The sequence below is a fragment of the Phyllopteryx taeniolatus genome, chromosome 13 (assembly GCF_024500385.1).
Source record: "Phyllopteryx taeniolatus isolate TA_2022b chromosome 13, UOR_Ptae_1.2, whole genome shotgun sequence".
NCBI lineage: Eukaryota > Metazoa > Chordata > Actinopteri > Syngnathiformes > Syngnathidae > Phyllopteryx > Phyllopteryx taeniolatus.
Window position 1 is genome coordinate 12,020,163 of NC_084514.1, and position 12,665 is coordinate 12,032,827.

Below are 12,665 nucleotides of genomic sequence, written 5' to 3' on the forward strand. Positions count from 1 at the left end.
GTAATTCCACTCCGGCGCTAAAGATGGCAGTAGCGTGTAGCTATAGTACATTAACCAACAGATGAGGTAGAAATTCACGTGGGCCAGAGTGTCAACATGGGGAAAAGAAGAAGGCAGAATAAGCAACTTTTTACCAATCTTTCCAAAAAACAGAAGAAGCACTTGAAAGAGTTTGGTGAGGAGCATCCATTTCACGACGTGTAAGTTGCGACGGAATCGTTTAAAAGGCAGAAAGTGGAGGATTCTTAGCCAACTAGCTAAGTTGTGGAGAGGAGAGGTTGTAATTTGTAATTTAAATGGAAGTCGGTTTCAATATTTACTGGCCACCACAATGTTACAATATTTGCAGTGTGTTTGGTGAAACGGCAACACTAATATAACTGTGATTGCATTTATGTGATGTGGGGCTTTTGTTATACATGACAACGTTTGAACAGGGCCGCCCTTTCTTTTATTTCTGTTCTATCATTAACGTCAGTAACTTTCCCCGTCGTGTTATTTCCACAGAGTCAATGAGAAATCTGAAAGGACACAAATGGTGGAACTGGTGAGTGATGCTTCCCCCCTTAAAAGCAGACCCATGTGCAATACGAGGTTACAGTATTCTATGAGTAGAGCGTTTCCACTATACAACTGTTTTCGCTGCACTCCAAGAGTTTGATCAACATTGATTTGGATATCTGGGTCGTTCAAAAATTGGAGGTCAATATAGGCCGCGATATTTTCAAAAACGGACTATTAAATTATTTATTTACATTAAAGAAAAAACATTTTTTCAAAACATATTATTGCTCAATAAGTGTTTTTCAATACAATAAAGAGGTGAATGTTATTTGAATGATAGTTTAATTTTAATATTACTGTAATTACAGTAACAGCCTACGGGGTTGCAAGTAACTACTAATGTTTGCTAGCTGTTTGCTGCATTGTTAACTGGTCAAAAAAAACTTGGCTATATGGTTTTGCTAAAATGTGTTCATGAATGTCTTTCTGAAAATGAGTAACACAGTTGTTGGTTTGAGTGCCACATTCCATGATGACTGCAAAAATTGAAAAAAAATATGAATAATAGAAGCGAGGACTTGCCTTGGGTCTAGCAGAGCATTTAGCTTGATGATGTAATTTCTGCTGAGTCAAGGGGCTCCCTTTTTTTCTCTCCTCTTTCCGTAGATGGCTAGTTTTAGTAACAGGGTTGCTTGGACATTGTGGGACACAACTTAAGATCATACTACAATTTTAAATGTTTCTGTGGCAAAACAAAATGTTTTTTAACAATTACAAGACAAAATCATTCCCCAAAAAGCTGATTTAAATTTTAAAATGATTTAAACGTCCTCCAATTTTGGAATGAGCCATATATGCATACTGTTCTTTTAAAATCCAAGGCACCGAGCCCAGAACACACTGACACTCAGCTGGACGATTTGGAGGAGGAAGAGGAGGAGCCAGAGCAGAAAACAACCTATCAAAAACTTCTTATGACCCTCAGCCAAACCAACCATGATGACCAAAGTGATGAGGAGAGCACTGATGAAGAAGAGGCGTTTGTTGATGAAGGCACGCTGATTGTAAAATATGCTTAAGGATTGTAAATATGATCTTACCATTGTAATAAACCAAAGTGGTAATTGCAGAAAACAGTGATGGTGTTGACCAAGATGATGGAGATGAAGATGCAGGGGAGGAGGAGGAGGAACTCGAAGATTCTGGTGTAGTGCTTACTCAACCATTAGAAGCCAAGGAGGAGCAGGCAGTGGGTGAAGAATTTATTGACACAGAGAATGAATCCCAATTCTGCCTGGAGACCAACTTGATTGGTGAAAGAGGGGAAGAGGACATTGAAGAGGTTGCTGGCCAAGACAAAGGTGAGGAGCAATGAATGAAAATGTCGACAAAAATCATGTTTTGTTAGTGTTACGTCAGGTTGGTAAAATTGATTTGATGTTTTCCAAACTTTCGACTTCCAGATATGTTTTCCGAGCATTTGGGCACAGAGCTTAGTGAAGATGATGTGCAAAAGATCACATCAGGCAGCAAAGCAAAGGCCCAGATCACGGTACTCACGTTTATGCAACCTGTACAGTGTGCTATTAAATAATTGGCGATTCATTGGGTCTTTTAAATTTTGTATTGTATTGTATTTTAGTGGCCAAAATTTGGCTCACTTCTTTGCATCACTCCCTTGGAGAGGTTCGGCCGTGTTCCCTCTTACAAAGACACTGACATCCCAGCTTTCCACAAACTCTTGGAAGCCAGTTGGAAGAAAGTTAACATGTCTGGAAACGCTAAGGAGGAAGCAGAGGAGAGAAGCCCTCTCCAGTTGGAGCTGCTGGCTCTCATGGGAACATACAAAGATCTCTACTACTCAGAGACCTGTACTTTGAAGGTGGGCCCACAGGTTCGAAGCGCTTACTGCCTCCATGTCCTCAACCACGTGCTGAAAGCCAACTCCTGGGTCCTGGCTCACAACGCTCAGCTTAGAGAACATCAGCAGCAGGCTAAGCAAGGAGAAGTGTTGCAAGATGAACCAAGAGACCAAGGTCTAACCCGGCCCAAGGTAATTTGCTGTAGCTACAGGTGATATAATAAGTCTACGCACCTGTGTTCAAATGCCATCTTTTTGGGATATAAGAAAATGAGGCCAAAAGTATTCATGTGACCTGAACAACGCACTTGGAAGAAGAGAGGAGGACTGAAACTCAACTGAGCTTGAGGTGTGGGTGTGTTCAAAACTAACCAAACACCAAGGCGTGTGGTGACTCCTCTTCAACTGAGTTTGAATGTGATTAGTTCATTCTGAACACATCCACATTCCAGTTATAAGACGGTATGCACACTTATGCAACCCCTTTCTCAGTTGTTTTTTATGTCCCCCTCTGGAAAAGATTTCTTTCTTTTCATTTGAGTCGTAGAGGCTATCGGTGACATTATTGGTGGGAAGGGTTTTGAAATTTGTCCTGGTCTAATTTTTTTTATGCCACAAAAACCTGGCATTTGAACAGGGTGTGTGGACTGTATATATCCACCGTACATTAGAGGGTCAAAATACTATACTGCATTCAGCACTTCGTAATATGCAGTGCAGTTCTACGCCACTGCGAACTACAACCACTGTAAATGAATTTCCTTCAAATTTGGTGTCTTGGGTGTACCCACTAAAATAAAAAAATAAAAAATTGAACTCTATTCAGTGTGTGTTTTAAGATGGGGGAGGGTGGGGGAGGGGAACTCATCAGTTTCATCACTTGAAACGCCACAGATTGATCACTGGGTTATTTATGTGGTGCGTGACTTACAGTACATTTAACTCAGTATGGCGGGCTAGTGGTTAGTCCGTTTCCCTCACAGTTCTGAGCTTTGTGGTTCTATTCTCAGCACAGGCCTAACTGTGTAGAGTCTACATGCTTTCCCTGGCGTGTGTGGCTTCTCTCCAGGTGCTCCAACTTCTTCACTCATTCTAAAAACATGCGCAGTAGGTTAAGAGTATATTGTCCATCCGTGTGAATATATGCTTGTTTATATGAGCCCTACGATTGGCTGGTGACCAGTCCAGGGTGTACCCTGCCCGCCTTATGTCCAAACTCAGCTGGGATCAGCTCAAGATCAATCGTGACCCTAATGAGGACAAGCACTATACAAAATGGATGGCTGGAAGAATCTTTGTATTATGATGTTAACTAATGATGTTGTATCATGACAGGTCCTGATTCTTGTGCCGTTCCGAGACGGAGTGCTACATATTATACAAACTCTCATCAGCTTGCTGGAGAGCAAAGGCAAGAAGGTGGTGGTCAGCAACAAGAAGCGGTTCAAAGATGAGTTCGGACAGGTCTCTGATGACAAGCCGGCCAATCTCCGCAGACCAGACGATTACCACGCTATATTCTCTGGCAACGTGGATGATCACTTCAGGATAGGTGCGCCTGAAGAAAAAAGTTCCACATGAGCCGTAACCTTTCAGATTTTCTGTCTGATGCTGAGTTTGCTGTCTCTCTTCAGGTGTCTCCATAATCAAGAGCAACATGCGCCTCTACTCTCCCTTCTACTCATCAGATATCATCATTGCCTCTCCACTGGGCCTCCGCACAGTACTGGGAGCCGAAGGAGAATATAAGAGGGACTTTGACTTCCTCTCCTCTATCGAGATGCTAGTAGTAGACCAGGCTGATGTTTTCCTCATGCAGAACTGGGAACATGTCTTGGTAGGAATGCACTTGCCCTCTACACTTGACTATAGACTTCCACATTATACTGTATCCATCCAGCCGTCTTCTTCTGCTTATCTGGTTCGGGTCTCGGTAGTAGAGAAGCCCAGACCAATCACTTGCATACTGTACCTGTCAGAAATGCATCTTAAAGATGACGTGTCCACTGTGTGGAAATAACAAATTGTTTTCAAGCTCAAGATTGCTTTTGTAAAAATCCGCAGGCGGATAAAGGAACCAATTACCACTAGTAACGTTTTTGCACCTGGATTAGATTGGGTAACGTAGATACTTTATCGATTAAAGGCTTCTTTATACTCATGTGGACGGCGACCACGCTGACGTCACTGCAGCTGTCCCTCGCGTAGTTTGCCTTTATACTCGAGCGTAACCCACGTGCGCTGTTTTGAAAGTGTGCTGCAGTTCTCCTCCAAGTCGGGGGTGTCGCTACGGCTGGTATTGGATAGGACACCACAGGGTGGAGTTTCCTCTGCATTTTTTTGGGCCATTTCCGGTAGCCGTTTTTACTTTCCTTTCAGTAACAAGGAACAAAGCAACAAGAATGGCGACCAGATGGTACATTTAATTATGCTGCAAAATCGATCGAGAATGCGGCAACGTAGATGGTATGTAGAACCAAGGGGGACGCTGAGTACGTCATCACAGCATGTGACTAAAACGGACCAATCACAAGAGATGATCTTCGTGGCGTTCGACGCGCAGCAACTAATTTTGTCAGGTGCGCGGCAAGCTACGCAGAGGTGCTGCGCGGGGCAATTCGTCGGTCACGTATTGCCATGCGGGCGTTGTCGGCTGTGCGACCGGAGTAGTATAAAGAGGCCTTAAAAGTTATCATTTTTTTAACTATTTTTAAAAATTATTATTATTATTATTTTTAATTAAGGAAATGTATACAAAAATACAATCATTTTCAGCATTGTTTTACAACATCCAATTTCCCCCCTCTATTTTGAATAAGAAACAAAAGAACAAAGGGGGTTTACCCAATATTCCAACAAAGAAGTAAGGTTAGTTTAGATTCAAGTGCAGTTAACAAAGTTCATAAACTGTACGTCAGGTTGATAAAATCTATCCATTTTACCCAAATTTGGTCCAATTCAACTTGTTGAATTCTCAGGCATTAGGTTAGCTTTTTAATTTTATATATCTCAGGATTCAACCACTTTCTGGTAATTGACTTTTTACCAGCTGTTTGAAAAGCCTGTAGTAGCTTTCCTTTCCTTCCTTCCTTCCTTCCTTCCTTCCTTCCTTCCTTCATTCCTTCATTTCTACCTTCCGACCTTCCGACCTACCGACCTTATTTAGTTGAGTTCAACCCAAATACTGAGTCTCAAAATTCAAAGATGGGTTTTGAACACAGAATTCAATATTTTTTGTACTTCTCTCTGCAGTGTTGGGAAAGTTCATTTTCTACGCAAATTAGATCACCGTCCCAAAAATGAACTCATTCTTTTTTTCAACACTGTATGTTGCTGACCCTCAAACTACTGGCATTTCATTTCCCCGTGTTGCCACTCATTCAGTCCACACTAGTCACCAGCTCCAGCTTTCACCCTAAAATCTCAAAAACATGAGGGGAAACTTGTTGCTTGAATGGTGTTTTTTTTTTAAATGAGGAATTAAAACAAAAACAGGACTTTCGTCCTTAATGTGCAAACACATGCATGCAACACAGTATGACAGGAACGATGGTGAACGGACATTGCTAACTTTGCATTCTTTGCAGTTCTGGCTGACTATATTAAAACAATATTTTATCTTATCTAGTCTTATATTGAAAAACAAAATAAATTCCATAATATGACAGTGTGATCGTACAGTGTTTTAATTAAAGAATTCTGATACAAATAATTTTCCTAACAAAGAACACACTCTGTCCCATTTACGGAGTGTCACTGAACACACCTCCCGCATCTAACCATGAATGACAACCGCACTGAATCGCTTGCCAAGTACAATGCTAATCCTCCGACATATGAAGACTCGTATATAATGTGTTCAGATGGGTTTTGTCCTAGAAGTCATTAACAAGGCCTGACACTGAATAAAAATTAACTTTCATTCGAAAACCATTCTTTGACGCGAGAGTCATATGTGCACCATTTTATGTGTGTGTGTGTGTATATATATATATATATATTTATATATTTTTTTAAACATTGACCTATATCTCTTTTTCTCCCTCACCAGCATGTGATGAAACACATGAACCTGCAGCCACTGGAGTCGCATGGAGTGGACTTTTCCAGGGTCCGAATGTGGAATCTCAACAACTGGGCCAGATATTACCGGCAAACACTAGTGTTCAGTTCCATCCAGGACCCACAGATAAACAACATCCTAACCAAACAGTGTGTCAACTACCGTGGACAGGTTCTCCATTTCATAGATTCTACAAGTGCTTCAGGGCCCAATTTCGTTGGACAGACAGAAAAGGGCAATATGGATTACTGTGCTCTATAGCAGTGTTTCCCCACCTTTATTGAACCAAGTCATTAGAACAATATCACTCCACACCACTGAACAAAAATACTGCGATAATGATGATTTTGTCTCAATGTACTCCCAAATTTTTACCCACTCAGTGTGAAATCGAATTGCCTGATAAATTGAAGACGAACCTGATCAACTTGCAAGAAACCAGGACTTATTATTTTGTATGAATGACAACAGGTGCATAGGTTTATTGTGCCTCCTACCATCTAATGGAAGACAATTTGATTGTTTTGCCTTTCACTGTGCATCGTAAGCATAGATACCGTAATGTCTTGTGTATAATGCGCACCCCCAAAGTTAACCTCAAAATTCTGGAAAACCGTTCTACCTATGTATAATGCATTTTTACAATGCACGATTGTGCTTCTACCCATATGATCAAAACATGAATTATTATCTGTATTTTTTTTTTTTTCAAAGAACTGAACAGAAGTGAAGCACTTTATTTGAACACGTAATACTTTTATTTACTTGCTCTTATTTTGAAAGTTCACAGCCCTACTTTTATTTAGTAAATGAGAAAACACACAGTTGTGCTCGTATGTTTGATTACCCAGGCAGAATTTGTAAGATGTGTAAAAAAAAAATTTTGAAGAAAATATAAACGGCCAGGTGAAACACATTTAATTTTATGTTAATGGGATTCAAATGAAATGGACAAGCAATTCAGAAAAGCATTATCATTAAACAAAACATAACCATAAAGAAATGAATGATGGTTGTTGTTCAGTCATATTTAAAAAAAAATAATAATAATAATAATTTACAAATTCTGCCAGGGGGTGTAAACTTATGAGCACAACTGTACAAATATGCAGTCATACGTACGTACCTGTCATATAGGAATGAAAGTGTACACCTTTCTCATAACCTCTAGGCGGCGGTGGCATTTTGGCGTGAAAGTGTAGAGCTTTTTCATAACCTCTAGATGGCGGCATACATTTAGAAAATGGGAAAGTTTTCTCTTCATTTTCCCCTATGTATAATGCGCACTATTGAATTTGGGGGGGGGGTAATTGTGCATTATACACGAGAAATTATGGTAGCTGAATAAAGACGTATTTTTAATTCATAAATAATTTTGGGACAATTTAAGGGAAATTAGATCATTTCCCAAAGCACCCCTGACGATCTCTCGTTGCATGCTAGGGTGCTATGGCACCCTGGTTAAGAAGCACTACTCTGTATTATCAAATGACACCTTTTCGTCTATTTGACTGGAGTTAAGTAGTTTCATTTACACTTTCAATGGATTCTCATATTGTGTTTCCCCCCTCAGATTTCAGTTAAGAACATCCGCAAAACAGGATCCATATGCCAGGTTCTTGTTCAGGTGCCCCATGTCTTCCAGAGGTTCTCCTCTGATAGCTTCCTGAACCACGATGCACGGTAGGCTGAACAATGATAACAAGTGTTGTCTTACTACCCACCCATCTTGGTGGAATTTTTCCATTAATTCATACATTCTCTACTCAAGATTTTCAAAGTTTTCTAAATAATAACATTGAAGTGGTATTTTGAATGCAAATTTTCGATTTCAGATGGCAAAAAATACTTGAAAGCATGTTTTGCTATAATTACATTTAAACGACAAAAAATGTCCATCTGTTTGCCCTATTTGCTTCCCCATGGCTCATATTTAATACGCACTAAACTTTCTCCTTGTTAAATGTACCAGCCCTCCGCAGTATCATAGAAATCGTTTGTGTGCGTATTCTTGTTACCTAACCAATGACCATTCAAAACCATACCCCTCTCTTTCACGTTTGGTGGCAGTAATTACAGCATATTTTAATTTGACTATTTATGTATTGATGCACTCCCAGCCCTGAGAATACAGCAGTTTGCTATGGTATTGTGATATTTACACCTAACTTTATTTTCAATTTAAAAATGACCCTGTATCAAATTCTCATTTCACGAAGATGTAATTTTCTTTTGCTCCCAGTTTCAAAGTAGGGCAGGTACAGACAAACAACCTTTTGCATACATATTTGCCGGAGAACCCATGCAAGCACGGACGGGGAGAACATGCAAACGGCACACAGTCTGGAGCCGAGATTCGAAACCTCCGAACTTTGCGGCAAACGTGCTAACCACTTTTCCGTTGTACTGCGTGACACCAAAGTGTACTTGGCCCATTTAAACATGCATGTGGTGTAGAGCTGCAGCTAGTAAAAATAAATAAATACAAATAAAATAAAATTTGGTTTCTAAAAAACCCATCAGTGGAGGTCTGAACTTTTAGTTGCAGTTTGTTTCATGTCTATTGTTTATTTTGTTCTTCTCTTTGTTATAGTATTTGATGTCCTCCCTATGTCCCTTGATGTTTTTCCAAAATAATTTAATTAGATTTATTTTTGTCTCTGCTTTCTGTAGGTTTCAGTTCTTTGTCGATAAAGTGCTGCCTCAGTACAGGGACTCGGTCATGTCGCACACGCTGATCTACATTCCGTCGTACTTCGACTACGTCCGGCTGCGCAACTTCATGAAGAAACAGGAGATGAGCTTTGCAAGTGTGTGCGAGTATTCCAGCAAATCAGAGGTGTCTCGAGCAAGGCACGTCTTCCTGAAAGGCGATAAACAGTTCATGCTTTTCACAGAGCGCTTCCACTTTTACAAAAGGTGAGTGTTGTAGTGAAATTCCTAGAATGGAAAAATAATTGCTGGAGAAGAGTTTGTCTTTTGTTGTCCTTATTTTAGGACAACAAACAAAAAGAAAAGCAGCTATAGTCAGGTTCCACACAGTGACTTCTCTGCAGCGTGAGGCCCATTTCTGGTTTACAGACAATTTATACAGTTTTGCAACTCTGTGATCTATGTAGGCTATGTTAAGGCTACATGTGATGTATTTAAGCTACAGTGGGAAGAAAAGTATGTGAACCTTTTGGAATTTCTTAAATCTTTGCATAAATTGGTCATAAAATGCCACAGCATTTCAATCGGGGTTGAGGTAAGGAATTTGACTGGGCCACTGCAAAACAATTTTTTTTTTCGAAGCCATTCTTCTTCTATGGTTTGTTTGGATCATTGTCCTATTGCAACAGCCGTTCTCTTGAGTTTCAACTGTTGCACAGATGGCCTCAATTCGCTCTGAAAAAGATCTTGATAAACTTGTGAATTGATTTTTCAATTGATGATAGCAAGCGCGGCACGGCGGACCGACTGGTTAGCACATCCGACCGACTGGTTAGCACATCCGCCTCACAGTTCTGAGGACTCTGGTTCAAATCCGGCCTCACCTGTTTGGAGTTTACATGCCATTATAGGTTCCTCCCAAACAATTCAACTTTGGTTTCATCTGTCCACAGAAAATCTTTGCCAGTAGTGGTGTGTAACATTCAAGTTCTCTTTAGCAAACTTCAAACATGCAGCACAGCAGCAGCAATAATTATTTTTTTTAGACAGCATTGGCTTCCTCCTTAGTGTTCTCCCATGAACCCCATTCTTGTTTAATGTTTGATGTATGGTAGATAGGGCAACAGAGATGTTGGCATATGCCAATGATTTCTGTAAGTGTTCAGCTGACACTAGTTTTTTTGGGTTGTTGTTGTGCTGAACTTTCTTTAACACACATCAGACCTAACACATCTTAAAGAATACTAATCTTATAAGGCTTGACCTGGCTTAAAAAAAAAAAAAAGTATCAAGGTAACAGAAAAACAAATACAGGGACAATATTTAAAACTGCAACAATACACTGCTTAAAAAAAAAAAAAAACCCTAACCCTGTGTTTCAAACATCCATCCATTTTCTGTACTGCTTATCCTCACAAGGGTCGAGGGCGTACTGGAGCCTATCCCCGCTGACTTTGGGCAAGAGGCGGGGTACACCCTGAACTGGTCGCCAGCCAATTGCAGGGCACATACAAACAAACAACCATTTGCACTCACATTCACACCTACGGGCAATTTAGAGTCTTCAATCAACCATGCATGTTTTGGGGATGTGGGAGGAAACCGGAGTACCCGGAGAAAACCCACGCAGGCACGGGGAGAACATGCAAACTCCACAGAGGCGGGGCTGGGATTTGAACCCCGGTCCTCAGAACTGTGAACGTGCCGCTGTTTCAAAACAAATATATTGAATTCTGAACATTCTTGACAATCATCCAAATGTAATAAATAACGCTTTTATTAAAAAGTAAAAACAAATCACAAAGCTTTACCTTTAATGACAATGACTTGTTGCTTGTGGTTCTTGCTGCCGTCAATTTTGTCTGCATTAATGAAAAAACATCCTCTATTATCTTGAGATCAGGCCACTGACTTGACTGTTGAATAGTATTCAATTTTGTTGCCTTCAAAATGTCTTGAGTTGTTTTTGAAGTATGTTGAGGGTCATTATCTGCACCGTGAAGCACAATCAGTTTTGTTGCATTTGGCTGAATGGGAGTGGGAGTATAGTGCTGTATAGTAATAGAGGATTATCGTTCAATGTCCGTGTCCATAATTCCGCCATGCTTCACACATGATGGGATGTGTTTTGGATCATGAGCTGTTCCTTTCCTTCACTAATTGTCCCTTTCAATCATTCTGACCTTGAAAGTGTATTTATCTGCTAGAACAGGTGTGTCAAACTGTTTTTCTTTTTTGCCTCGGGCCGCATTGTAGTTATGATTTCCCTCAGAGGGCCGTTAGAACAGTGAAACCATATAAATGTTTAATCATCACCAAAACATATTACCATTACGCAACAAATTGAGGGATAACTAGTTTTGAAATCAGAAGACAAGGATAATAGTTTGTTTAAGTTACTGTAGAAGAAGGGTTTGGTAACAGAAAAATGCAATATCTCAACATTATGGTTTATTATTATGACAATTTGGAATTTGGGCACAGATTTGAGCAAAAATCACAGAGGTTGATGAGCATGATTTGCTTTCGCGAGCCACATAAAATGATGTGGCGGGCCGCATCTGGCCTTGCGTTTGACACCTATGTGCTAGAACATGGGAGGCTTTTTTTTTTCCTGCCCAAGTCAAGTCTGATTTTGAGACAAAAGTTAAGGAAGCAGTAATTTAACGAAAAAGCAGTGAAGCTCTAGCAAAGCAAATCTCCAGGGAGAGAACGCACACTTTGTTCATTTAATACAGGCTCCACACTGCAGGCTGTAATTGACGGTAACGATATGCATTGTCAGTTTTCCAAATACTTTTGAGCCTTTGAAAGTGGATGTGCTCTGCATAGACTCACTTGAATCAAATATTGTTTTATTTCAAATACTGTATGTCGTAGTGGTGTATCAGTGATATCCACATCCTTTTCGCCCTAACTGTATAGTAAATGATGTAGGTTTGTATAGAATGTTGAAACGTTTGTTACTTTTTTCTTTTCAGGTACACCATCAAAGGGATTCAGAATCTGATATTTTACGGCCTTCCCTCTTTCCCGCACTTCTACAGTGAGGTGTGTAACATGCTCACAGCGGGGGCCCACGGCGAGGAAGCCAGCTGGACGTGCACAGCCCTGTACTCCCGCTTTGATGCCCACAAACTGGCTGCCATCACTGGTGCCCAGCGGGCTGGACAGATGCTAAACTCCGACAAGAGCCTTCACCTCTTTGTTACAGGAGGGGAAGATCAATCCTGATTGAGCTGGCCAGTTAAAACAGGACATTTAGAAAGAATTGATGGCATGCCAGGTACAATGGTTGTTGGTGCGTTATCAGTCACCGAAGCCCATAAACATTGTAGAGCATCATGATTGTGGTTTGAGTTGTTAGTATTATTGCTGCAAGATGATGCCAGATTTCATTCACAGATGAATCAGCAAATAAATGTTTTACTAGCTTTATTAACATCCACATTGTAGTGTATTTAATGGGTTTTTGGATACTAGAGACCATATGACCTCCTGTATGCAGTAATACTGTCTTATTTGTGATACTTTTGAGCTAACGATCTACTTTCTCTGTCCTACCCTCTTAATTATTAACTTGCG

General features: G+C 40.3%; 1 protein-coding gene across 1 annotated transcript; it reads left to right on the top strand.

Moving 5' to 3' along the window:
• utp25 (UTP25 small subunit processor component) lies at positions 1-12,518 on the top strand. Its single transcript, XM_061794306.1, has 12 exons — positions 1-200; positions 508-547; positions 1,386-1,557; positions 1,635-1,865; positions 1,968-2,056; positions 2,147-2,557; positions 3,701-3,917; positions 4,000-4,202; positions 6,417-6,599; positions 8,002-8,111; positions 9,102-9,347; positions 12,062-12,518. Exons 1-12 carry the CDS (start codon positions 97-99, stop codon positions 12,312-12,314), a joined length of 2,259 nt encoding a protein of 752 aa, XP_061650290.1. The 5' UTR covers positions 1-96; the 3' UTR covers positions 12,315-12,518.
• Positions 12,519-12,665: the final 147 nt, after the last annotated feature.